Genomic DNA, 25,438 nt, shown 5'->3' on the forward strand with positions numbered 1-25,438 from the left:
AATCGGATGAAGGGAAGAGAGAGCAGAGAACAAGAAATATGGAACCATAGAAACCATGAGTCACAGAAGCGACTGGGGGAGTCGAACGTCTCCTACTATCTCTGCTTGATTTTTATGAAGTGAATGAAGCTAAGGCAGACTTGGTATCAGTAAACTCTTTGTAGGTAAGGTTTTTTTTTTCCCTTGGTCCTTCTAGTGTCCCTGCTCCTTTTATCTTCTTGCCAGTTGCCACATGTTCCTACTCTTACTCAAGTTTAAATATTTTTTTTTGAAAGTTTGAAAGGTCTGCATCTTAGGTGCTTTGTGAGAGAGGTAATGATACTGACAATTAAAAAAAAACCTGTGATAACAAAACTAACATATATTGAGTGCTTACTATGTACTAGGCAAGATTCTAAGTGTTTCCCATGTACTAATTTATTTAAAAGATCCTATAGAACCATTAAGGGTTCTATTCCAGCTCACCGAAAGATCAATCATATGTTAGCGAATGGTACAGTCATCCAAAGACTTTACTGGGGCTGGAGGACCTGCTCCCAAGATGGTTCACTGCAAGGCTGGCAAGACAGCAGGAAGCTCAGTTTCTTTCCACGTAGACATATCCACAGGGGTGCTTGAGTGTCCTTACAACATGGTGGCTGGCTTCCCCAAGACAAATGATCAAAGAGAACAAAGAAGAAACTGCTATGTCCTTTTTGACTCAGTCTTGGAGTTATCTACTGTCACTTCCACAATATCCATTGGTCACATATCAGCCCCATTCAGTGTGGAAGGACGCTGCACAAAGGCATGGATGCTAGAAGGTGAGAATCTTTGACAGCCATCTCAGAAGCTAGCTTCCACAACAGTTGCCTTGTAGTGTGTACCACAACCACACAAAAGCTAATGTTTCTTGAGCAATTACTACGTGCAAGGTACCATGCCAGAGACTTTATATACATTATCTTTTTAAATCCTGGACAGCAACCCTAAGATCCAGGTGATACTGTAATCCCCATTTTACAGATAAGGAAACTAGGACTCAGAGAGGCTAATAACTTGCACAAAGTCACAGAGCTAGTTTGTGGCAAGTGAAATGAGCATAGGAGCAGATCTCAGACACACCACAAGTTCAGTTTGTGCTATTTTCACCTGTAATGTTGCAGGGGCTGCTGTGGGGAGTAAATGAGAAAAGGTTTGCAAACTACAGAGCATTGTATGGAGGCCCACAGAGAGACGACATTCTTTCTTCCCTCCTTCAGCAATGTGAAATCGTGTCAGAAGCACACACGCATGGTCAGAGTGTCTCTTGGTAAATAAGAGACATAAAGCACTTTGTTTTTGATGTTTATTAAACCAATCTTGAAAAAGATTGATTGGCTCCATAGGACCTAAACGATTAGCACTGAAACCTCTCACATTTCCTGGAAACTGAATGTCTTCTGCTTGGAATTCTAAAGAACTGGGAAAAAGGAGAGTAATAAAGTATAAAGAATAGTTTCATCTCCTGCCCAGCTTATATGGTGAGGAGGAGGATGGCAGTGACTTAGTATAATTATAAAAACAACAGTTGGGCCAGGCACGGTGGCTCACACCTGTAATCCCAGCACTTTGGGAGGCTGAGGCAGGCGGATCACGAGGTCAGGAGATCGAGACCAGCCTGGCCAACATGGTGAAACCCCTGTTTCTACTAAAAATACAAAAATTAGCTGGGCATGGTGGTGGGCGCTTGTACTCCCAGCTACTCGGGAGGCTGAGGCAGGAGAATCCCTGGAACTCGGGAGGCGGAGGTTGCAGTGAGCCGAAATGTGCCACTGTGCTCCAGCCTGGGCGACAGAGTGAGACTCTGTTTCATAAATAAATAAATAAATAAATAATAACAGTTGACCTTAAATAAGGCTTTACATTAGTCCAAATGATTTCAAAGACATTAACATATTTAAAAGCGTGTGTGCCTGTGTGTATGTGAGAGAGAGAGAATGAGAGAGAGAGTCAGAGTCAAACTTGCGAAGTAAGGAAGTTGATGTGTCCAAAGAAACCTGAGGAAACAAGAACTATAGCAGTGGGTCAGTTGCATTATCTTTCCATATCCCTAATGTTTGGAGGCAAATGAGCAGCTGTAGGAGAAATTATTTGCTTATCTGCCTCCTCAGATATTACTATCAAAGGCAGGAGGCCTCTTCCCAGCAAGCTTCCTGGAACAATGCACATACCCACATGCACAGGACATTTTGCATAAAACTTTAAGGGCTTTAAAATTCCTTCAAGCCCATGGGACGATCTCCTTAATACTCATCAATCCCAGGATAAAAGCCCTGAATGCCAAATCATTTAGATAATTGATTTATATTTTCCATATATACTACAAACTATGGAACTTGTTAAACTTTCCTCCCTCACATCACATTTTCTCATTACCTTGAACCATCACTGGTATTTTTAAATTTTGACCTGATCCATTTTAGCCTTTATGTTTCCAGACTACAGCAGGCAATTACAAAGTAAAGTAATTGAATCTTAACACCCTTGAGGATTTCTCCAGGGCATCCCAAAACCTGATGCAGGCATCCCTTTTATAACCGCCTCTGTACCCATACCTTCCCCTTTCTTTCAGCCAGGTGGTGTTTGTATAAATAAACTTAACCCTTTTGAGGGGTGGATTTTAGGGATGCAGTTCTATTGTTTTGACAAATGTATACAGCTGTGTAACTACCACTATAATCAAGATTAGAACAGTCGCACTGCCCCCAAAAGTTTTAATTTACTGATCCATTTATCAATTGATGGACACTTGAGTTGTTTCCAGTTTTTGGCAATTATTCGCATTAGTCTTTTGCTTTTGCTTTTTTTGGGTGGGGGGGTCAGAGACAGTGGAGCACAAAAGTGTCATCCCCTTCTTCCACCATCTAAGTCTTTTGGGGCTTTTCACCAGTGCCCTCTGGAAGCAATTGCATTGGTGCAGCTATATTTTTTGCATTTGGGTATCTGCCTTTCATGACCTTTTCCTTTTTTTAATTTTATTTTTTCCAGATTGGGTCCCAAACGTTCAACAGGTCAAGGTGGACACTATGCAGACAAAATAACTCATGTGGTCCACGCTGTGTGCATGGAAGGTGTCAGCTGCTCTTACCTGTGGCTCCCGGATCATCAGCCTTGGAATCAGCCACGATGTTGTTAAAAATGCAGAATCTCAGGCTCCACGCCACATCTACTGAACCAGAGTCAGTATTTTAACAAGATCGTCAAGTGTGCCGGATGCATATTAAAGTTTGAGAAGCACTGGTATTCCACACTCGCTACTAAAAATATACTACAATTTTCTCATAAGATTTGGCCCTTTATTTTAACTTTTTCTCTCTCAGTAGTAAACTCACTTTGTAGTTTGAGTAAAGAACTCAAGTTTTGGTCTGGGCGCTGCATCTCGCTGGGTGTGGAAGCAAAGGCAGAAATGAGAGGGACAAAAGGAAGCAGATAACAGAGCCCAGGCTGTTAGAAGATCCCCGCGGCCAGACCCGGAGGCGACGAGAGATCGAAAGGCTGAACCCTTCGCCCCGCTCGGCGGCCCCTCGGAGTCAGGACACCCAGGGTAACATGCGGGTGGCCACGCGCAGCCCAAGCGCTTGCAAAACTTAGCGGGGCCGGGCCGGGGCCGGGCCCGGGGCGAGCGGGAGGGAGGAGGGACAGGCGGGAGGGCGGGGCCGGCGCGGCGAGGGGCGGGGTCAGCGCCGAGGCCGCGGGGGCAGCGACGGCGCCGGGCAGCGGGAGCGGCGGCCGCGCCATGTGGCTGCTGGGGCCGCTGTGCCTGCTGCTGAGCAGCGCCGCGGGTGAGTCGGGGGGCGGCCGGCGAACTTCCCGTGAGGCGCGGGGCGCGGGGCGCAGCGGCCGGGTGCCATCGCGTCCCCTCCCGGGCGCAGGCCGCTCTCCGGGCGTGGGTGTGCGCGGAGGGCGGACCCCGGCGCCGGGCTGGCCCGGACCCTGCCGAGGGGCCGCCGCGGGGTGCGCGCCGTCCTATTGTGCGGGCGTGCGCGCCGGGTCGTGTTGTGCTGTGTGCGCGGGCGGAGCTCTGTGTGCAGTCCGGGTCTGGGGAGCCCGGCGGCTGCCCGGATTGGGCGTAGCTCGAGTGTGGCTGTGTGTGTGTGTTGTGTGTGCTGAGGAACGGAGGCGGGGAGAGGAAAGGAGAGGAGAGAACTCTTCCCTGGTCTCATCTTCCCAGACGCCTGGGCGCGCGCGGCTGCATTAGCCTCCTCTGGGCCTCTTCCCGAGTCTCTGGCGTTGCACTCCGTGCCTCAGTTTCCCCACCTGCACCGCGGAGAGAGTAGCAAAGCTGCTTCCTTTCATTCCTCTCTGGGACTGCTTGGTTTGGGTAAAGTGAGTTGAAGCAGGGCCGGTTCTGGGAATTCTTCATTTTTCCCACTGATCCTGGGAACCGAAGCTTTATTTAAGACGTCTGACCACCCTACTTGCCCCGCGATGGGCGCCCTGACCGGCGAGGGGCCCTGGGAGAGGACACGGGGCTTCATCCGGCGGCCCTTTGAACCTGGCATCACCACCGCGTGTGCATCCCGGGGCCTGGACCGTAGCAAGCCTCCTTCCCTTCCAGACAGCGTGTTGTTCCCAGGAACTTTTCTGCTGATGTGGGCATGATCCGAATTCCAGCCTGGGAGCTCTTCCTCCTCTGCCCCTGCCCGCCGCCCACAGCTGTCAGCTGTCCCTCCTGGGCTGGGCCCGCCCTTGGCCCCTTGACGTTTATTTCTGGGCATCTGATGCCCAGAATGTGGGTGACAGGGCCCAGTAAACTTTCTTCAGCAGAATCTTGCTTGCCTGGTGTTTGTGCCATCCACATGTCTAATAACTGCCTTATTTTGCCAAGTGCTTCTAGCAGCTTGGCTGTCGAGGTGTCTTTGGTGGTGTGTGGGTTTGCTAAGTTGAGGCTCACTTCATTCTTAGCTGTGCCTTGGAGGTATGAATGCGTTAAAGGGAAATCTCCTCTCTTCCTTGATGTCCCTGATCCTGGGCATCCTCACAGCCCACTGGGCAGCCTTTCCTGCTCTCAGACCCATGACATTATCTCCACTCCTCTGATACCCCATTTAGATGCTTGTGGGTTTGCTGGGCTTCCAGGGAGGGGCTAGACCTCCTGGTGACTGCTGTGGATTTTTAACCAGGTCTGGGTGAGAGTGCCCTTAAATTAGTCCACCTGGGGAGAGTTCTCACAGGACAGTGGTCAGCCAGGAGCAGGTGTGAATTGTTTGGAGGCTGTTAGAGCAGGTCGATTTCCAGGGCGTCTACAGACATGAAGACCTGTTTGGATTCACAAATTCAATTTGTGTAGCTGTGGTGTGTCCCCTCATAGCACCTGAGAAGGACAGTATGGAAGCTGGCTCTTGTGTGTGTCCTGGGAGAGCCACTGTGGCCAAATGGAAACTTATTTATTGCATCTCCCAGTTGGTACTGGGTTGCTTTAGTTGAGTCTCCATCTCTGTAAAAATAGTTGTAAAGTTAATTTTGTCCCTGTCTGGTCAGCAGTGGCTATTTAATGTGTGTGTGTACATCTAAAATAGGGCTAAAATAAATAAAATGGTCATAGTGGGGAGTGGACGGGTAGGGGGAGGAATAGCCCAACTGTCCCTAGTGAGTTTTCCATTATCTGTGGGCTTTGAGTTACCTTTACAGTTGCTGCCTTAGAAACATCTAGGCAGGTTGGAGTGTGTGCATCTTTCATGTTACGTTAAGTGTCATCTTTTTAGCATGGATTTCACTTTGACCCAAGTGTTGCCAGAAACAGGGCTGGTCATTTTTCCTAATGTCAACCAGATGCCCCTGGGCTCCCATCCCATAAGAAAAGCCTGTTTGGTTCAGTTTGGGTTTCATAGCCAGACTAGAGACCCTACCCCTCCATCCTATAGCCTATGCTTCGATCCTCTTCTGGGAAGTTGATAAAACAAGAGAGATTGTAAAAGCCAAGACTTTGGATTTCTGTCTCCATCTGATAGTCTGTGAAAGAATCCCGGGGTCAAGGTTGAACCGTAGTTAGAGTCCTGAGTCTTTGTGGGGCTGGAAAGCCGCTGACATTCCAAGAGCAGTTTGGAGGCCTTTTTTATTCAGGAACCTTCTCAGACACCTTTCGTATTTTTTTCTTCCTTTGTTTTTATTTGTGTTAGGGAAGTGAAGCATTGATTTTCACCATTGCTATTTTTTAATGTATCCTGCGAGAGAGACTCAGCCCAAGTCACGTCGTCTGATGTCCAGTTTTCCTGCATGTGGGTGGACTCTGGGTTTAAGTGCGTAGGGCTCCAGTCATTTCTAAAGGCAGCCATGCTGGATGGTGGTCCGTCTTCTCACCTCCTCCAGGACTGACCTTTGCCTAGACTTCCTGACATTCTCTATCAGTGAAAAGGCTCGATTTTCCCAGGAGTGAGTATTGACCTTTTCTCCTGGAAAGATCTGCTTAACGGTGTGAGGGGCGGGTTTTAATGTTTTTAACTAGCTGAGTAGCTGTGCACGGCTCTCAGCACAGCTCAGCTCGGGAAGATGAGGCCTAAAAGAGGCCTTGTACACCAGAGTACAAATAAACACACCTTGTTGCTTTTCATCTTCAAAGAGATGTGACTAAGGCTCCCTACTGGGGTGTGAGATGTTTTTTCCTGACAGCCGACTTAGGCCATTTACTCTGGGATAAGTGGGGGAGGGAGAGAGATGTGAGTAGGAGAGGGTGGGGTGGTAAGTTCTCGGCCTTGAAGAGTGGTTTAGACACCTTTCAGCTAGTCTGCAGGATAAATTGAAAGTGCACTTGTATTGTCACCTTTGTAAAGCAGTTTAGAGAATTTGGAGTTTAGGAACACTTATAATCAACTAATTTCATATTAAAGAATTGGCCTTAAGCCAGAGTAATGGCTCACACCTGTAATCCCAGCACTTTGGGAGGCCAAGATGTGTGGATCACTTGAGGTCAGGAGTTTGAGACCAGCCTGGCCAACATGGTGAAACCGTCTTCTCTACTAAAAATACAAAAATTAGCCAGGCGTGGTGACGTGTGCCTGTGATCCCAGCTACTCCGGAGGCCGAGGTGGGAGAACCACTTGAACCTGGGAGGCAGAGGTTGCAGTAAGCCAAGTTCGCGCCACTGCACTCCAGAGCAAGACTGCCTCAATTAAAGAAAGAAAGAAAGAAAAAAGAATTGGCCTTTACAACCTTGCCTGTTTGTGTGGGCAAGGGAAAGAGAGGGAACCCACTATTAGTGAAGCATCTCCTGTGTGTGAGATGCTTTGCTCGTTACTTTAAGCACATGATCCCATTGAAACTTGCCAAGGATATCATGTGGCAGGAAATCATTGTGTGGTTCAGGAGAGATTGATAATACCCAGGGTACCACAGTAAAGGCTGAAGCCTAGATTCTAACTTAAGCTTCTCCTTGTCCCCAACCTGGGCTGTTCCCACTCTGTTTCCAGGCTTCCTGCACCATGCTTCCGTGCCTTTCCTCCACAGTGCTCTTGCAAATTGACACAGTGAGATTGTTTACATGAATGCTCGCCCTCCCCAAATCTGTTCACTTTGTGGTCACTGCCCAGGAGTTATTCAGTAGAGACATCAGCTTTCTCTGCAGGACACTTTGGTGTTCATGGTAAATACATAAAATACATCTCAATCCTTATGTGAAGATGAAACTTTTTCAGGATAACTCTGGTCCTTTTGCTGTGTGCGTGGGTGAGTGACAAACACTAGGCGGGGAGATGATACCAGCCAGGGTTCGATTTCTTGACCCGAATTGTAGTTACATGGGGGTTCGTTTTCATTCTTTGAGCTCTAAATTCATATTCCCCCCTTAAAATGTGTTTATTGTATTTTAGAATTAAAAATATAAGGTACTTTCCACCGTGGACATGCTTTGGAGTGATGGAACTGTTTTTAGCTATGGGATTGCCCCAGGGACGGATCTATTTTTGGTTGTTGGGTTTTCTTGTTTGTTCTTTCCCCTCTTTCTGTCTGAGAAATATTTAGGAAATGCTTGGACCGTTCTAACCGTGCAGTTTTGTTGTTGTTGTTATGCCAGTGCCTCTACCTGACAACCAGGGAGATTTTTAAGTTGGCTGATCGTGTGTGTGTGTGCGCGCGCGCGTGTGCGCATATATATGTAACTGCCTTCTATTGTGAAAAAATCTACTCACTTGGATGCTAAAGAGTATCTTGAAGACGTTTGCTGGGAGAGCAGCCAGGTACTTTTGATATGCCATATTTGCTTGTCACATCATTGGCTTGATGTTTAATATGTCTTAAGATAGTACGTGGACTTTTATGACAGAGTAACTGCTTGGTCGGGGGAGAGCAAAAGTTTACTTGGGGTAGGATTCTTTAAGGCTTTTGGAGGTGGTTGCAGAGATGGGGTTAGTCTCAGGCAGGGTTTCTCAGCCTTGGTACCAACGACACCTTGGCCTGGGTAGTTCTTTGTTGTGGGGGTTGTCCTGTGCATTGCGGGATGGTCACAGGAGCATCACTAGTTCTCGATGCCTGTACTGGCTTCCTCTTCACCCACAGTGGTGACAGCCAAAAATGCCTCCCGACATTGCCACGTTGCCCCTAGTTGAGAACCCCTGGTCTAGCGTGAGCAAGTGTCCTTGCCATGCATCTTGAGCATTATTATTGTGCATCCTGAGTGTGTCTTCTGGATGCTGGGGGTCAAGATGCCATCCTACTCCCAAGGGCCTCTGGGCTTTGGCTTTATGTTTTGTAGCCACACAGTTCCATGGGAAAACCCATTCTTCACCAGAAATGCCCTCAGCACTGACCCTTTCCCTCTCGCTTTCCTCTTGTGTCAGAGTGAAAACTTCTGGAATTTTCTATACGTGGTTTCCTTGGGAGAGACATGTGCAGAGAAAGCAGGTGACAGGCAGGTGACAGCTGACACCAAAAGCCACCTGGTTCCCTGAATGTTAAACCTGGGAGGTTCACCAGCCCTGAGGACTATAGGAGCACAAGCTGCCAGATTGCCTTGGAAGTCTTGTGTTGAAATCCTAACCCTGGAAGTTCCCCTTCCTCCACTCCACAGAGTAGGTATTGTTCTTCTCGGCTCCCCTTTCCCTCCCCATAATTCCTTCTCCCTTGCCATCAAAAGGCCTTACAACTTGATTCGTTCTGCAGGCGCTTGGGAAAATCATCTCTACTGGCGGCAAGCTGTGTGTGTGTGTGTTTTTAGAAGTTTTCATCTTACACTTTTTTCTCTAAAGTCTCTTTGTTGCTCTGTATCGCTTTATAACACTTCAGTTCCTTTAAGACACCTTTCCTTCCAGCTGTCGTTTTGCCTTGCTCTGTTCCAAACCTTCCTTAAGAATTGTACTTCCACCTCTCTTCAGACTAGCCACATAACTTATCTGCAGCTGTCTTCTTTTGGGCATGAATTCACAGGATGCAAGGTGGCACCCAGAGGAGGACGATGGCTTCCTGGGGAGAAGTGCACATTGTTTCAGTTCAGGCCCATTTACCCGAAACCGTGCCCTCTTGGAAAAGCCTTCTCTAGTGAGGAGCTCTAGCTTCCTGAGTGTGCAAATGTCATTTTCTTTGTCTTTGGATAATTAGAAATTTCTTAATATTTTATTTGGTCGTTTGTCATTGTGCCATCATCTCTGCAACACCCAGGCACTGTGTCTATTTCCAGGGGTAGGCAAAGCCATGTAAAACTTGTTCTTTGCCCTTGAAGACCCAAATGACCCACTGATGGAAATGGGATTGTTGACCTTCTTCGCTATCTGGGAAGGGTAGAGGCTCTCCGCCAGTGTTATCTCAGAGGCATTTCTAAACAGGATATGTACTGATGGATCTTGGACCTTGATGGGAACACAGAGCTGTGAAGATGTCACGGTGCCCAGGCAAACATGGGTATTGCGTCTTCAGGGATATTTAATCAATGTGTCATTCTTGAACAGGTTTCAGAGGTGATGACACATGTCCTAGTCTGCTTCTTTAGCTTTCAAGATAAAATACTGGTATACGTGTATTGGTGCTCTGTGACTTTTCTAGCTCTAGGCTTCTGAGGTTTGAGCTGCAAATGTCTTCTGTGGCTTTTGGACAATAGCCTTCTTTACCTCATGGTCATACACAGTATATATGTGTGTGCATGTGTGTGTGTATACCCTGGTTATATATATACTGTATATGTAAAACCTCTCTTACCTTCTAAATCCTACTAGATTGAAAACTCCTTGAGGGACTGGGATCGTATATTAAATGTCTATGATACTTTTTCTTTTGTGGTGTCTAGAAGAGTAAGAGTGGCTCCCATTCATTGAAGGTTTACTCTGTCTGGCAGGGTGGCAAGCACAGTATGTGTCTTATTTTGTTGTAAACTTCTTGAATTACAAACACTGCAAAAATAATACACGGGGGCCAGGCGCAGTGGCTCATGCCTGTAATCCCAGCACTTTGGGAGGACGAGGTGGGCGGATCACAAAGTCAGAAGATCGAGACCATCCTAGCTAACATGGTGAAACCCCGTCTCTTCTAAAAATGCAAAACGTTAGCCAGGAGTGGTGGCATGCACCTGTAATCCCAGCTACTTGGGAGGCTGAGGCAGGAGAATCACTTGAACCCGGGAGGTGGAGATTGCAGTGAGCCGAGATTGTGCCACTGACTCCTGCCTAGGTGACATAGTGAGACTCTGTCTCAAAAAAAAAAAAAAAAATACACAGACTGAGTACGTGCTTATGATATAAAATTCATACAAATTAGAAGTAATGGCAATAATAAAACATTAAAATCTTCCTTCAGCTTCCTTTCCCATTTCTCTCCCCTCCCTTAAGTAACTACTGTGAATTGTCTGGTATATATCAATTTAGCTTTAACATGGATTTATAATTATATACAGGTACACACACAGAGAGACATAATTTAATGAGCTCCTTCTTGTCCCTATTTGTAGTTTTTTGGCTGGCTTTTTAATTCAAGTACTATATTTCATCAATTTTATTTTGAGCCGTGTGAATGGGTCACATCTGTCTCCTGTTGTTTAGACATTTCAGTTATTCCCAAGCAATTTGGCAGTTTCCCTCACCTTCCCTTGCTTTGCTCGGCTCTTGAACAGACACCGCTTTTGCTGCTATCTCAGAAGCACAGCTGATACACCTTCAGTTATTTGCGTTTTCCTCTTTTAATTCTGTTAAAGTTCTGGCCTTTGCTTTGCAAGAAAATGTGGAATTATGGTAATTTCTTGCAGTGAGAGATATTTGCTTCACTATTATCAAATTCATGCTGTTTCCCTGCCTCTTTGTGTATACACAAATGTGTTTAATTTTTCATTTCAATGCCACATTTTAACATCATCTTTTGAAGGACATTCTAAATAGCAGGTCAGTTCAAACTGTGCAGCACCAGCCATGCACCTAACTGGAGGGAAGTGACGAAATAGGAACAGCTGTGACCAGGTTTACCCAGGCACTGCCAGTGACCAATAAATCACAGCTTCCGCCCACCCCGTGCTTTTAGAAGATGCAGCTGGCCATTAGGTACATCCTGATGTCAGAGATGTTACAACATCAAATAAAAGTGTCTTCTTGGCCATCTTTCTTTCTGCTCTTATATACCTACCCATTCTTTTAAAAACAGCTTTCTGGTGTGTGTACATACTATAATTTATTTAATGCTTTCTCTGCTGGTGGATCTTATTTCATTTTCAGAGCAGTTTATTCAGGTGGGTAGTATGCTTTACTATTTTATAGATGAGGAAACTAAAAGGTTCAGTAACTTTCCTAAACCTTCGACCAGTAAGAGATTGTTTCAGAATTGGCACGTGGGTCTGTGTGACTTAGACTTGGTCTCTTAACCACTGGGCCTGCTGCTTTGGTATAGAATAGAAATCCAAGTCTGTATGTGTTGGGAGAAGAATCGCACTGTCTACCTTGTGCTGGAGAATTCCAGCATTGCATAGGGATGTCAATATTGACTCCATGCTTATCGTGTTGGATAGAATGATTTGTTACCGAGAGCCATTGGAGTGGGGGGCATCTCAAGTTGATTCTACTCAAATGGCCTGTCTTTGGCAGATGGAAACTGCTGTTCTGCTGTTCTCCTATGTGGAGAACGTATCAGTATAGGTGTTTAAATTGGCTTTTGCAGAGACTCAATTTATTAAACAAAAATAAGAATAAACAAGTTATTTCAGCACCATGACACTTGCCTTTGAATATATTAATGATGGAGACAATTTCCCTCCCCCCTTTATGGGAATATTTTGTTAGAATACCAACCAAAAGCAATTTCTTTTCAGCACTTCCCTCAAATAGTGCTGGGTGCCAAGTAGAAGGGCCCACTGTTCAAAAAGTCTGGAAGTATATTTTCTAGACAAAGATACAGTACTGATGATAATGCCTTATATCGAAAGAGAAATTAAAGTATTTTTAAAATTACTTTCTGACCCTGAGCTTAAGCTTATATGGTCCATGTATAAGAGAACGTTTCCTGAACTAGAGATTGATGTTCTTTATTGTGGAAGCTGAAATTTTAATATGTTGCTCCAGAAAGAAACTAGAAATGATTGGCCCCACCTTGTTGCTTCAAACTAAGGGGCTCTTGTGAGAAAGTAGGCAGTGGTGCCTTGTGAGAAAGTAATGCCACAGGCCTGTAAACTGTTAGCTACAGGCAGAGCAGCGTGAACCCCAGGATTTTAAACTTACTCTCAAGGCCTTTCCAGAGACCTGAGAACCAGACTCTCCTTTTATTGAGTCATTGTGATATCAAGAGATGGGTGATAAATTGGGTGAATTCGTTGTTGCCCAAATCCAACTGTGATTTTTGACAGACAAATAGCTCAGTGTGCAGACGATGTTGTCTCTGTCCTGGAGAGCGGCCACAGGGAGGGAGGGCAGGCCCTTTAGCTTACTCTGGAACAGGCCTTGGGCATCCGGGTGCTGCAAGGATGTGGAATTTATGAATAACTTGATTTAGAAGACTTGCAAACCTAAGGTGCCAGTGTTCCAGGTGGCAGTGGGAGACTTATGTGTTTGTTGGCATAGAGAAATGAAAGCGTAAAGGGTGTTTAATTTTATTGCATTAAAAATCGCTTCTCATTATTATAAGACCCAGTGAGTTTGGCTTGGCGAACGTCAGAAGTGTGTCCTCTTTGATGGCATTACTGGAACATTTTCCTTCAGCTTTAGCCTTGAATCAGAGCAGTGTTCTCCAGGCGTCGTTAAACTAATTGGACATGGCTGAAAAATGAGCCCTAGTCACACTTGTAGTTCCACAGTCTGTTGAAAAAAGCCTCTTGATTGATTTGGAAAGTTCTAAATTTAACTTGTTTTTTTATTATAAAAATAAAATTGGGGGAATTTGGGGAGGGGAAGAGTGATTAGCAACATAGGGTATTTCATCAGAGTTAAAGCTGTAAAGAATGGTTGATGCTAAGAGAAACCAGAACAGAACTAAATAAGGTGTTTCAAAAACAGATTGATAAAAACATTGGCATAAGCTTGATTAAAAAGTATGATACTAGCAAGTGAGCCCAGCCGGCAGGAACCTGGGGAAGCAGGATTGGAGTGAGTTGATGCTTACTACTGTAAAAGAGATGAAGTTGGAAAGAATGACTTTTACATTAAGAATATTTGGTATTAATGAAAGATAGAACTAATCTTGTAGATGTTACAGTGTAACAATAAACATCGGTGGATCCTATGAAGGGCAGTGGTGACATAATAAAGGTTTAGCATACCCAGATTTCATTTATGTTATTCAAGTAAATGATAATGACAATACAAGAAAAGCTAACAGATGTCAAAAATATACTAGGGTTCAGTTTTTGAATAATAAGCACACCAGAACAGTCAGAGATGGTACAAAATATGAATATATATATATATATATATATATTCAGAGAAAGGAACACTGCCTAGAATTGAAGGGCAACATCAGCATCTTTTAAAAGTACCCATAAAATGTGACTTGGCAACAATCCTGAACAGAAAAAAGAATTCTCCTGTTTTCCTGTGTGACTAAACCTCCATGAGGCGGGATGGAGTCTATTGTGTTTTTGATGTCTATCTTATTTGTTGTTATACTCCAGAACCTGGTTCAGTGCTTGGCATAGTGTCAGGCACACAGTAGGATTTCCTCTAAGTTACCTACAAGGAGGAATGAAGGGGATCACTAAAGACATGTCTATGACTTTGAAAAAGAGACGGAATTGGGAGAGTCAGACTAAGCCATGGTGAATGAAATTTACCCGGCCAAGCCAACTTTGCCTTTTGGTGAAAATTGCTTCTCCGTCGCTAGAGTTTAGAACAGTCTCATTGATCTTCAAAGACTTGGAAGGATCTTTACAAGATATCCCTTGGCTTAAAAAGACAGAGAAAAAGAGGCCTTTGAGAGGGCAATGTATTATAGCAATTTTAAATCAGGTGATAAATTAGATTCATTATGAGACTAGCATGTGACATATCAAAAGGGTTTCTGACAGTCTAATGAAAACTGCTATGCATCTTAATTCCATTTGAAAGGAGTTTACATAGTTTACTTAACAAGTAGGAGAGTTCACCAAGAAGAAATAAATTAAAGCAGGTCTGCTTTATAAAATAACAGTATTAGGCCGGGTGCGCTGGCTTACACCTTGGGAGGCTGAGGCGGGCAGATAACTTGAGGCCAGGACTTCGAGACCAGCCTGGCCAACATGGCGAAACACCATCTCTACTAAAAATATAAAAATTAGCTGGGCATGGTGGCACATGCCTGTAATCCCAGCTACTTGGGAGGCTGAGGCACGAGAATCACTGGAACCTGGGAGGTGGAGGTTGTAATGAGCTGAGATTGCACCACTGCACTCCAGCCTGGGCAACAGAATGAGACTCTCTCTCAAAACAAAACAAAACAAAAAAAACAGTATTAAACACATGAAATCGTAAGGAACAGTTGGTTGTCTTCTGGTCTATTTTAAAAGGAAATAAAACTTTGCTGGTCAAACCATGCAAATGATTCCAGAAAGGAAGGACATCAGTAAATATAACATTAAAGGGAAGTGGAAGGCGATATAAATACATCAACTAAAGACTAAATGTAAAGCAAAATGTTACTAACTCTTATTAAAAGAAATCACGTATCTGCTCACTTTAGGATACGTAGTAAAATCCAAGAGAAATAAATAGAGTGAAAAGTTAAGGAAATAAAATCCATTATGTAAGGACTGCTTTTATGGTATCATATAAGTAATTTCATAGCATTAAGCATTAAAATAGATAAACAGGGTTACTGCAAATGACAAAAGGTTCATTAAACAACAAATATCTGATCATCCCACATACAAAGACATGAAGAATTAGGAACATAATGAAAGGGTGTTGAAGGTTCGTCAAGTATAAAATTAGCTGGTGCTTGCCAAATTTTGGAAGGTTAAAATATTTAGAGAATACATAGTTCTAATGTTTTAAGTAAAGTCTATGGGAATGGGGAAGTGCTCATCAGGTGCTGAGGACTGGGTGGTGTGTGCAGTGGGAATGGTGGGTGGGACTGACCAGTTCCTTGGGGAGCCCCCAGGGGCCTTTCCTACACACACCTGCTCCCTGGATCTATGGAAGTGCTCACTAGTGGAAGCTATGGGGATAATGAGATGAGAAGGTTGATTAACTTTGAGTTGGGCTTAGTGAGTCTGACACCAGTGGCTGCCCAAGGGGCGTCTGCTGGTGGGAATTTGCGAGAGCAGCTTCAGGCCTCTCATATGGGTGGAAAGAGGACTTAGAGGTTACTGAGAAGAAGGCATATTTTTGTTATATATTATTAAGCATTCACATTATTTAAATTATTCGATAACAGAGCTGGGCATGGTGGCCCATGCCTGTAATTCCAGCTACTCCGGAGGCTGAGACAGGAGGATCGCTTGAGGCCAGAAGTGGAGATCAGCCTGGGCAACATAGCAAGACCCCCATCTCTAAAAATAAAGTTCAAAATAATTATTAGAAAACATTTGCCTGGTTGAGTATAGTGTATTTTCTCTTTTAAGATTTTACCATATGGATTGTGTAGAGCTTTGCTACTCTTAGTGTGGTTGACAGACCAACAGCATCAGCATCACCTGAATCAGAATCTGCATTTTAACAAGATCCCCAAGTGATACATGTGCATATTAAAGTTTGAGAGGCGTTGATGTGGTAATTAAGAATACGGGCTTTAGAGTGAGTCAGTCTGGATTCAGATTCCAGCTCCTTGCCTTGACCTTGGCTAGGTTTCTTAAACTTTTAAAATCCATTGCATCTTCGTCTGTTAATAGGTATGATAATGGTCCTTACCATGTAGAAATATTTTAAATAAGATAATGCATGTAAAACACTTAACTTTATTTTTATTTATTTTATTTATTTATTTTTTGAGACAGAGTCTCACTCTATTTCCCAGGCTGGAGTGCAGTGGTGCAATCTCGGCTCACTGCAAGCTCTGCCTCCCGGGTTCACACCATTCTCCTTCCTCAGCCTCCTGAGTAGCTGGGACTACAGGTGCCCGCCACAACGCCCAGCTAATTTTTTGTATTTTTAGTAGAGATGGGGTTTCACTGCGTTAGCCAGGATGATCTCGATCTACTGACCTCGTGATCCGCCCGCCTCGGCCTCCCAAAGTGCTGGGATTACAGGCACGAGACACCACGCCTGGCCACACTTAACTTTATTTATAATTGCTCACTAAATGTTATTGATTAGTAATAGGCTTATTATAAAAACTTGGACAAAAGGTAGAAACACATAACATACAGTCTTATCACCTAAAGATTTTTAACACATTGGTTTATTTATGTTTGATTTTAGATAGTTTTGATCATACATGGAATATAATTTCATGTCCTGCTTTTTTCACTTATGAATATAGCATAAGCATTTTTCCATGTTACACTAATCTACGAGTACAAGGAGTCTCTCATCACAGAATGCTGGTTGTATTCTTTGATGTTGGCTGTAAAAATCATCTGACCCACTCAAGCCAGCAACATACTGCCTCACAGCTTATATCCTTGTCTATATGTAGGAGATGACATTACCTGGCCCCTCTGCTTTTATGTGATAGTCATGAGAATCCAGTTAGAATCATGTAGGATATAAAAACAGCTAGTAAAAAGTAAAATGAGCTGGGCGCGGTGGCTCATGCTTGTTTTCCCAGCACTTTGGGAGGCTAAGGCAGGTGGATCACCTGAGCTCAAGAGTTTGAGCTGGGCAGCCTGGGCAACATGGCGAAACCTCGTCACTACTAAAAATACAAAAGTTAGCCGGGCGCAGTGGTGTGCACCTGTAGTCTCAGTTACTTGGGAGGCTGAGACAGAAGAATCACTTGAACCCAGGAGACGGAGATTGCATTGAGCTGAGATTGTGCCGTTGTGCTCCAGCCTGGGTGACAGAGTGAGACGTTATCTCAAAAAAAGAAAAAGAAAAGAAAAAAAGTAAAATGTTGTACACATCTGTGTTATTTTGAGTGGGTGATTCTAATATGTAGGAAAACCCTAAAAACAGAAATTACTCATTGACTCCACAATTCCACTTCTAGCACTTTAACCCAGTGAAATAGTTTGCAATGTGTACAAAAGTTTGGCAGTGAGGATACCTGTATTTGTGGCAGTATCGTTTATAGTGGTGAAACACTGGAGACTAACAAAATGCTCACTAGTAGGGGAGAGTTCCCGTGTCAGTATACTAAAATACTATGCAGACAGTAAGAAGCATGTCACTGACCTGTGTTCTCCAGTAAAGTGGCCACTAGCCACCTGGGGCTACTGAAATTTAAATTAGTTAAGTTTAAATAAAATATAAAAATTCAGTTTCTCAGTCACACCCAGCCTATTTCAGATGCTCAGTAGCCCCATGTGGCTGATGGGATTGGATAGCACAGACACAGAGCATTTCTGTCATTAAGGAAAGTTCTAGTGGACAGCGCTACTGTAGAATAATTCTTCCACGGAAAGAAAATTCTTACGAAACAGGTGATTCAAATTTGTAGTGTGTATGTGTGTGAGGTACAAATTGCCCCATGGTGCTTGGTGCCCAGCACTGCATTTCTTTATTTTTCTACATTCAGTCCAATCTGGCCGTAGTAGTCCCCACTCACTAAAAGCTAGAGATGTGGTGTCAGTCACCTCGAAGTTTGGTGTAGGTCAATTCTTGAGGGCCTTCCTTTTCCTGTAGGCTCTCTCAGGACTCCTGGGTGCCTGGTCTGATCATTGGTGTTACTATTGCTTTTTGTTCCAAAGCCTGTTGTTGCCTAGCCTTGGACCTTCTTTTCTTCCAATTTCTTCAGTCCACCTCTTCACGTCAATTAACTACCCCCTACATTTTACAGCAGTGATATTCAAGGGTTGGGGAAGAGGAAGCCACTCTTCCCCTCCCTCATTGAGATTGATGGGAGAGTGTTACCTAGGGGGTGGAAAAAAGGCTGAAAACCATACTAACGTGAGTACATGGTAACAACCACCCCAGACCTTGATTCATGTGCATGTACGTGTGCTGCTCTCGTCTAGTTTGCAGACCCTCTTGGACACTTTGCAAGAAGGCTCTGCGGTCACTGGACCTCCATCCCGGGCCCCTCCCAGCAGCATTGGGCCTCCAGGCGCCCAGGCCTTGCCATAAGGGTGAACTGATACAAATCAAGATGGTATCGGTACCATAGTGATCCCTGTTTCTTGTTGGCTTTTTTAGCACATGATTCTGGTTGGCTTGATGGAGAAGGAACGCCGTCTCCCAGCTCGCACCTTTTCCCCCAGCTCAGCGCAGCCGTATGCAGTGTGTGCTCTTGTTTGCTGTTTGGTCTTACTATTAATTAAGGATATGACTGTGTTTGCAGACAGTTTATCAGAGAAAGCTTCCTATTCACCTTCTGAAACCTGGCTAGTGAATCTCCTTTTCTAGGAAAGTGTCCTCCCATCTTCAACTCCCAATCAGAGAATTAATCTCTGACTTCTTAATGGCTGCCTCTAACTTGTATTTGTTCATGTAGAACTTAACACACAGTATTGCAATTTATTTATGCTTGTTCCCTATACTTGAATGTTTATTAAGCCTAAATGATGATAAGAGTAACTTGGGTGCTTTAAAATATATTTTTAATTACTTTAAATTATTGAATCTTCCAAATAGCATAAAAGATCTGAGGACAGTATAACAAACACTAGTGTACCTATCATATAGATTTATCAGATTTTTAATATATGTCATCATAATTCAGGCTTTCCTTTTAAAAGAAAAATGTGGCTGGGTGCAGTGGCTCATACCTATAATCCTAGCACTTTGGGAGGCTGAGGCTGGTGAATCATTGAGGCCAGGAGTTTGAGACCAGCCTGGCCAACATGGTGAAACCCCGTCTCTACTAAAAATATACAGAAAAAAAATTAGCCGGGCATGGTAGGGTGCACCTGTAGTCCCTGTAGCTACTTGGGAGGCTGAGGCATGAGAATTGCTTGAACCCAGAAGGCTGAGGTTGCCGTGAGCTAAGATCTCACCATTCTACTCCAGCTTTGGTGACAAAGTGAGACTCTGTCCCCCGCCAAAAAAAGAAAAATGTATTACAGATAGAGTCAGACTTTGCCTCATCCCATTACTGTCTCTTGGCCCAGAGGTCATCACTATCCCCAAATTGGCATATATCCTTTCTGTCCCTGTTTTTAGTCTTTTGCTACTGATGTGCATTTATATCCCTTGCATAGGATTTTAAAGTGTACATAGGTGGCTATCAAATGGCCTACGCTTCTGCAGCTGGCTTTTTTCATTTACCTTTATAATTTTGAGTTCCATCCCATTTATAATTTTGAGTTCTATCTACATTGCCACATATAGATACAGTTTATTTTAGCTGCAGTAGAATATCCTATTATATGAATATACTACACTTTGCTCATTCATCTTGTAACAGGATATTTAGATTATTACCATGACTAGCCACACTGCAGTGAAAATTTTTGTGCATAATAGCAGGACTTTCTCTATAATGATATTCTTGAAGTAGAATTGCCGATCAAAGGATTTGCACGTTTTCAACGTGAGTAGATATTGCCAACTTCTCTATAAAATGGTCCTGCCCATTTATCCTCTCATTAGTGGTTTATGAGAGCATCTGTTTCTCCACCTTTCTTCCAACATTTGAAATTTAGAGTTTTTAATTTGTTTCTCCAAGGTGCAAGGTGGTGACTTGCTGTGTTTTGTTTTGTTTATTTTTGAGACGGAGTCTCGCTCTGTCGCCCAGGCTGGAGTGCAGTGGCACAATCTCGGCTCACTGCAACCCCCCGCCTCTTGGATTCAAGCAGTTCTCTGCCTCAGCCACCTTAGTAGCTGGGATTATAGGCTTGTGTTCCCACATCTGGCTAATTTTTGTATTTTTAGTAGAGACGGAGTTTGACCATGTTGGCCAGGCTGGTCTTGAACTCCTGACCTCATGATCCACCCGCCTTGCCTCCCAAAGTGCGGGGATTACAGGTGTGAGCCACCGTGCCCGGCCTGCTGTGGTTTTAATTTGCCTGCCCCTCATGACTGGTCCGGGGAGTGGTGGGCTGTGGCCAGGCCTGTTCCCTCATCCCCCACTGAGGTGGATAATGGATGGGGAACCCCAAGGCCATTCATGACAGGCAGTTAAGAGGCAGTTGTTCTACTGTTGGCGTGGCATGAACGTCCAGGCCCCAGCTCTGGACCGTAGGACTGGGCGATAAGGTCTCATTCTGCTGGGGATCAGAATGTTTTCCAATTGTGTGGATTCCGGTGCCCCCGTGGCTCAGCATATAGAAGGCAGTGAGCCTCAGCCATGTGCTCCTCCCTGGAGGGTGTCTCATTCTGTGATGCTGGGACCACTCATCCAGGGTGCGCCGCTGCAAGAAGATACGCAAAGCAGTGGTGAGCCCCTTTCTAGGCTCCACTTCCAGTGGAGGTGTGGGAGAGTGATGGTTCAGAAGGAAGGCTCTTGAACCAAACAGTCTGAGGTCAGCTCCTGGCTGCCTGACCTCAGTTAGGCCAGTTACAGAGCTGCTCTGCCTCAGTGCGTTCTTTACCTGTAAAAGGAGGATAAGGTTAATAGCAGCCTCATGGCATTCTTGGGGAGAATAGACAAGATCATGAATGCAGGGTGTTTAGCCCATGCTGGCATTTCAGGAGCACTCACCACATGCTTACCAATCCATGCTGAGACTACGGTTGAGGGCTGGGAGTGTCATTTATCTCAAACCCCCAGTGCCTAGCTTGTTGAATGAATGAATGGGTTTCTACTTAGTGACTTCTCAGTTGTGCTTTGGTTTGTACAGCAGGCTATGTAAAGCTTTTGCGTTTTACTCTAAGAGCAATGAGAATATTAAAAGTTTTTTTTAATTTTAAATTTTTGTGAGTACAGAGTAGGTGCATGTTTATGGGGTGCATGAGATGTTTTGATACAGGCAGGCAATGTTTTATAATTACATCATGGAGAATGGGGTACCTGTTCCCTCAAGCATTTATCCTTTGTGTTACAAACGATCCAATTATACTCTTTTAGTTCTTTTAAAATATACAATGAGGATATTTTATACCAGGGACTACTGTGGTCCTGTTTGTGGTCTTAAAACAGAGATGAGGACTCGATCCTCCTGAAAATTTCAATCCTGAAATCTCTGGTCACCATCATGAACTTGAAATTAGACTTTCGTGACTCCTCATTTTCACATTAAAAAAATTATTATTTGCATTTTTCCCCTCTCCTTGAAATGTTCTTCCCTCTGTCTTCTTGGTCTTTTTGAAATACATTTAACCTTTTTCCTTTTTTGTTGATTCTAAAATCCTCATGTTTTTGGAGTTTGAACTTGAGCTTGTCTCCAAGTTCTAGGGGTATGCTCTTTCATGACCTAGGACATAATGCAGGGTCAGTGCTAAGTGAGATTCTGGAAGCAGAGTCTTCAGAATTCCGGGTATATTTTAGTTTTGCTGCTAGTTCAAACGGCTCATCTCAGTCTCGTTTTGCCTCTACAGAAAGTACCTTTTTCTTCCTAAATTTTGGGTTGAAGAGGGTATACCCACCCTCTGGGGCCATCATCAGGACTAAGTGGCTGATGATCATTTTCCATATGTTGGTTCCACACTGACTTCAAAAGGGTATGAACAGCTTGCGTCTGGGAGGCTCATTAAGTTTCCTGGGCTCTCTGGACCACCTACAGTTTAATGAGTTCATACAGTGGACTAAAGAGCCTCAAAGATTATGAAATAGAAATGCCCTTTCTCTAAGTATATTTAGGGGAGGACACACTGATTGTTCCCTTTCGTGTTTAAATATGTTATATTTATTTTCGAGATGGAAGAGGAAAGCAGAATAAGAAGAAATTAAAATCTCTGTAGACTTGAGCTATTTGCATACGTAGGACACCATGAAAAGGACGTTGAGTGGATTCAGAACTCAATGTGGGTGGGGAACAAAATGGAGGGTAAAAAGACTGGCTTTGCAAAATAAATAACACTGTCACTTGGAAGTGGTGATCTGAGTGAAGATATGGAAATAATGTGGTAAAGACTAAACCAGAAGTAGATATACCAGAAGAAGACATAATCAAAACAACACAGAGATCAGAAGTACAGAGATGTAGATGTTAATGGGAGAACAAAGTAGAGTTATATGGTGACAGTCAGTCACAACTGTGGAGGGAGGAAGGCCAGGCCACAAGGACAACGGATTTAAATGCCATTGGATTCAATTTTTAATTACCGTCCACTTGCATTGCTGAGATTTTGAGATGAACATATTTGTGTCCATGCATGTATATGAAACCAACCAACAGTCCCATAGATAGTTTTTTTGGGTAAACATAGAAATTGACCCTTTGGGTCTTAAAGCTTGAAACTTACATTTTTTAAATATGAGTTCCTTCCTCAGGAAATGATCTTCAGGCCTCTTAAAAAAAATCAAAGAACTGAAACTTGCCAGATCACCACATTCCGACAGTTAGATGTCAGAACCCCTCATTCATCACGACTGCTTCCTTGCCCCTCCCAGTTCTGTTTTTTTTTTTTTTTTTTTAACACTTTGCTACATTTCTTCCCTAAAACCTCTAGTTTTAGTTATTCAGGGAGATTGATTTAAGACTGAGTCTCCTCAGCTTTAGCACCCGATTAAAACCTTCTTCCTTGGCATTAATCATCATCTCAGTCATTGGCTTTCTTTGCGGAAAACAACAGGACCTAGACCCAACTTGTGGAATTTCTGTAACATATATACCCACATATAAACACTGCTGTTCTTCGTCCTAGGAAGAAATTCAACATTGGCCATAAGAAGTCTCCACTCTGTATGTGCTTACCGTCTATTTTTAAATGACTTGTTTGGGATTATTATCACTGGCTTTTTGAAACAATTACTTATTGTTCACTTACTTGTAAATCAATATAGTAGGTATGGTTGGATGTGCAGAACTTTCCCCTGACCTTAAGTAATTAAGAATTTATGAAGAGAGGGAAAACATGCATGTGGGTCTCTGAGTAAGGTGTTGCATAGTAATGTGGTGAGTGGCACAAGACTGATATAGACCTAATGTTGCTGGAGTTAGAGGAGGTCCCCATTTCTTCCAGCCATGATGAATAAACAAGGATTGGGAAGGCAGTCCTTGACGTGATGGAATTCCAGGATGGTGTGGACTGGGTCCCAGAGGTGAGAAACTATGCAATGTATTTGGGAAGCCATAAGTATTATAAATTTGCTGGAATCTTGAGCAGTGGAAGATAAAACTAGAAAGAGGGCATTGTCTACTAGGAACACTCCTACTACTAACCATGTTCCCATTTATTTGATGCTTACTGTGTCCCAGGCACTGGGAAAACTGCTTTACCCACTGGATTTTTTTTGAATCCCCCAAGATCCCTATGACTTCAAGACTGTCATGATCGTGATTTGACCCAGCAGGAGACTGAGGTTCAGAGAAATTGAACAACTTGCTGGGACTTGGGTGAGAGCGAGGTTGTGAGTCCTGGTCTTTTCCAGCCCCAGTCTTGCTTTGGTAGATGGGGTGGTGATGAGGCCACAGAGACCCAGTGAGGGCTCGGGGTTTGGGCTCTGGAACATAGGCACTGGGAAGCCTTTCCCTTGTTCAGGGCTCTGTTTGGAAAGCCTGGAGTTAGCTTCTACTTTGGAGGCTGTGGTCTGTCTAAGTGTAACCAGGGTGAGGTTGTCTAGGCTGTCAGATGCAGGCTAAAGGGAAGAAGGCCCAGATTTGGACACCACTGAGGGAGTGGTTTCACTTGAATGGTGAGAGTAGAAGCTGGGTTTGTAAATTAGGATTGAGGCTGGGTGTGGTGGCTCATGCCTGTAATCCTAGCACTTGGGTAGGCTGAGGTGTGAGGATCACTTGAGCCCTGGAGTTCAAGATCCGCTTGGGCAACATGGTGAAACCCTCTGTATACAAAAAATACAAAAATTAGGTGGGCGTGCTGGTGCACACCTGTAGTGCCAGCTACTCAGGAGCTTGAGGTAAGAAGATAACTTGAACCCGGGAAGTTGAGGCTGCAGTGAGCTGTGATTATGCCACCACACTTCAGCCTGGGCAACAGAGCAAGACTGTCTCAAAAAAAAAAAAAAATAGTGTTGAGAAGAGTTGAGCTGGGGTGGACGTGGAGGCAGCCAACTGAAACTGATTAGTATAATAACCACAATTCCCAAGCTTAGATATTATGGACCAGTAAAGTAATGATAAAAAAGAAAAAACCAAAAGCTTGGGCTCCTGATGTTGAGTCACCCGCTTTTATTTGATCAGATGAGAATAATGAAAACAAAATCACTCTCTCATGATCCCATCATTATTTTATAAAATAAATTATGTTTTAATACAAAAATGTTGTAATGGCTCATCAGAATAAAGGATGGTCCTATAAGTGGAATGTTTAATTCTAAGAAGAGCTTGCTGCAATTGTGCCTTCATTTTCTACTTTTGTTGCTAACCAGTGAACCCTTTGTCATGGACCAGGGTGTTCTTGTAACACACATTTGGGAACTGCTGGTAGAGACTATTCTGTCAGAGGCTTGACTGGGAGGGAGGAGGCTTCAAGGCCGTGGCTGGGGGCCATGGGAGGGTGTAGGTAATTTGTTTTCAGGTATGTGGGTATTTAGGATTTCAGGAAGGGTTTTCTAAAGCAGGAAGCCCTCACTATGTGCCGAGAAACTGGGGAGGCCTTTGTGAAGATAGGAATGGGTAAAAAATTCTGAAGACAGAAGGGAGGAAACCAAAAAGAGATGGGGGAATAACATTTATTTAGCATCTGCCAGGCATGTGTTAGGAGAGAGGGCTGTCTCATTTAATGCTCTTGAATAGTCTTTGGGGTCAGAGACACACTATTTTTTTAAAGAATAGTGTGAGGGTTTATTCAATTTAAAAAATTCGCTTTTTAAAATCAGGAAAAGAAGAAAATCCAACAGTAAAAAAGCCATTAATCATTAACAGGTTGCATTCATTAAGATGACACAAACATTTATCAAATACCTTTATGACCAACATTATTTTACAGCAGATCCTGACTGTTATTAACTT

The 25,438-nt window shown here is 43.8% G+C and overlaps 1 protein-coding gene across 2 annotated transcripts in view; it reads left to right on the forward strand.

Moving 5' to 3' along the window:
- The first annotated feature begins 3,649 nt into the window (after window positions 1–3,649).
- The window catches only part of LDLRAD3 (low density lipoprotein receptor class A domain containing 3), a 291,617-nt gene continuing 269,828 nt past the window's right edge, over window positions 3,650–25,438 (forward strand). For both annotated transcript variants that reach the window (XM_003254433.4, XM_012505430.2), the window contains exon 1: window positions 3,650–3,803. In XM_003254433.4, the coding sequence (XP_003254481.4) occupies window positions 3,758–3,803 (46 nt within the window). In that variant the 5' untranslated portion in view covers window positions 3,650–3,757. The remainder of the gene's footprint in view (window positions 3,804–25,438) is intronic.

This window comes from Nomascus leucogenys, chromosome 15, assembly GCF_006542625.1.
Source record: "Nomascus leucogenys isolate Asia chromosome 15, Asia_NLE_v1, whole genome shotgun sequence".
NCBI lineage: Eukaryota > Metazoa > Chordata > Mammalia > Primates > Hylobatidae > Nomascus > Nomascus leucogenys.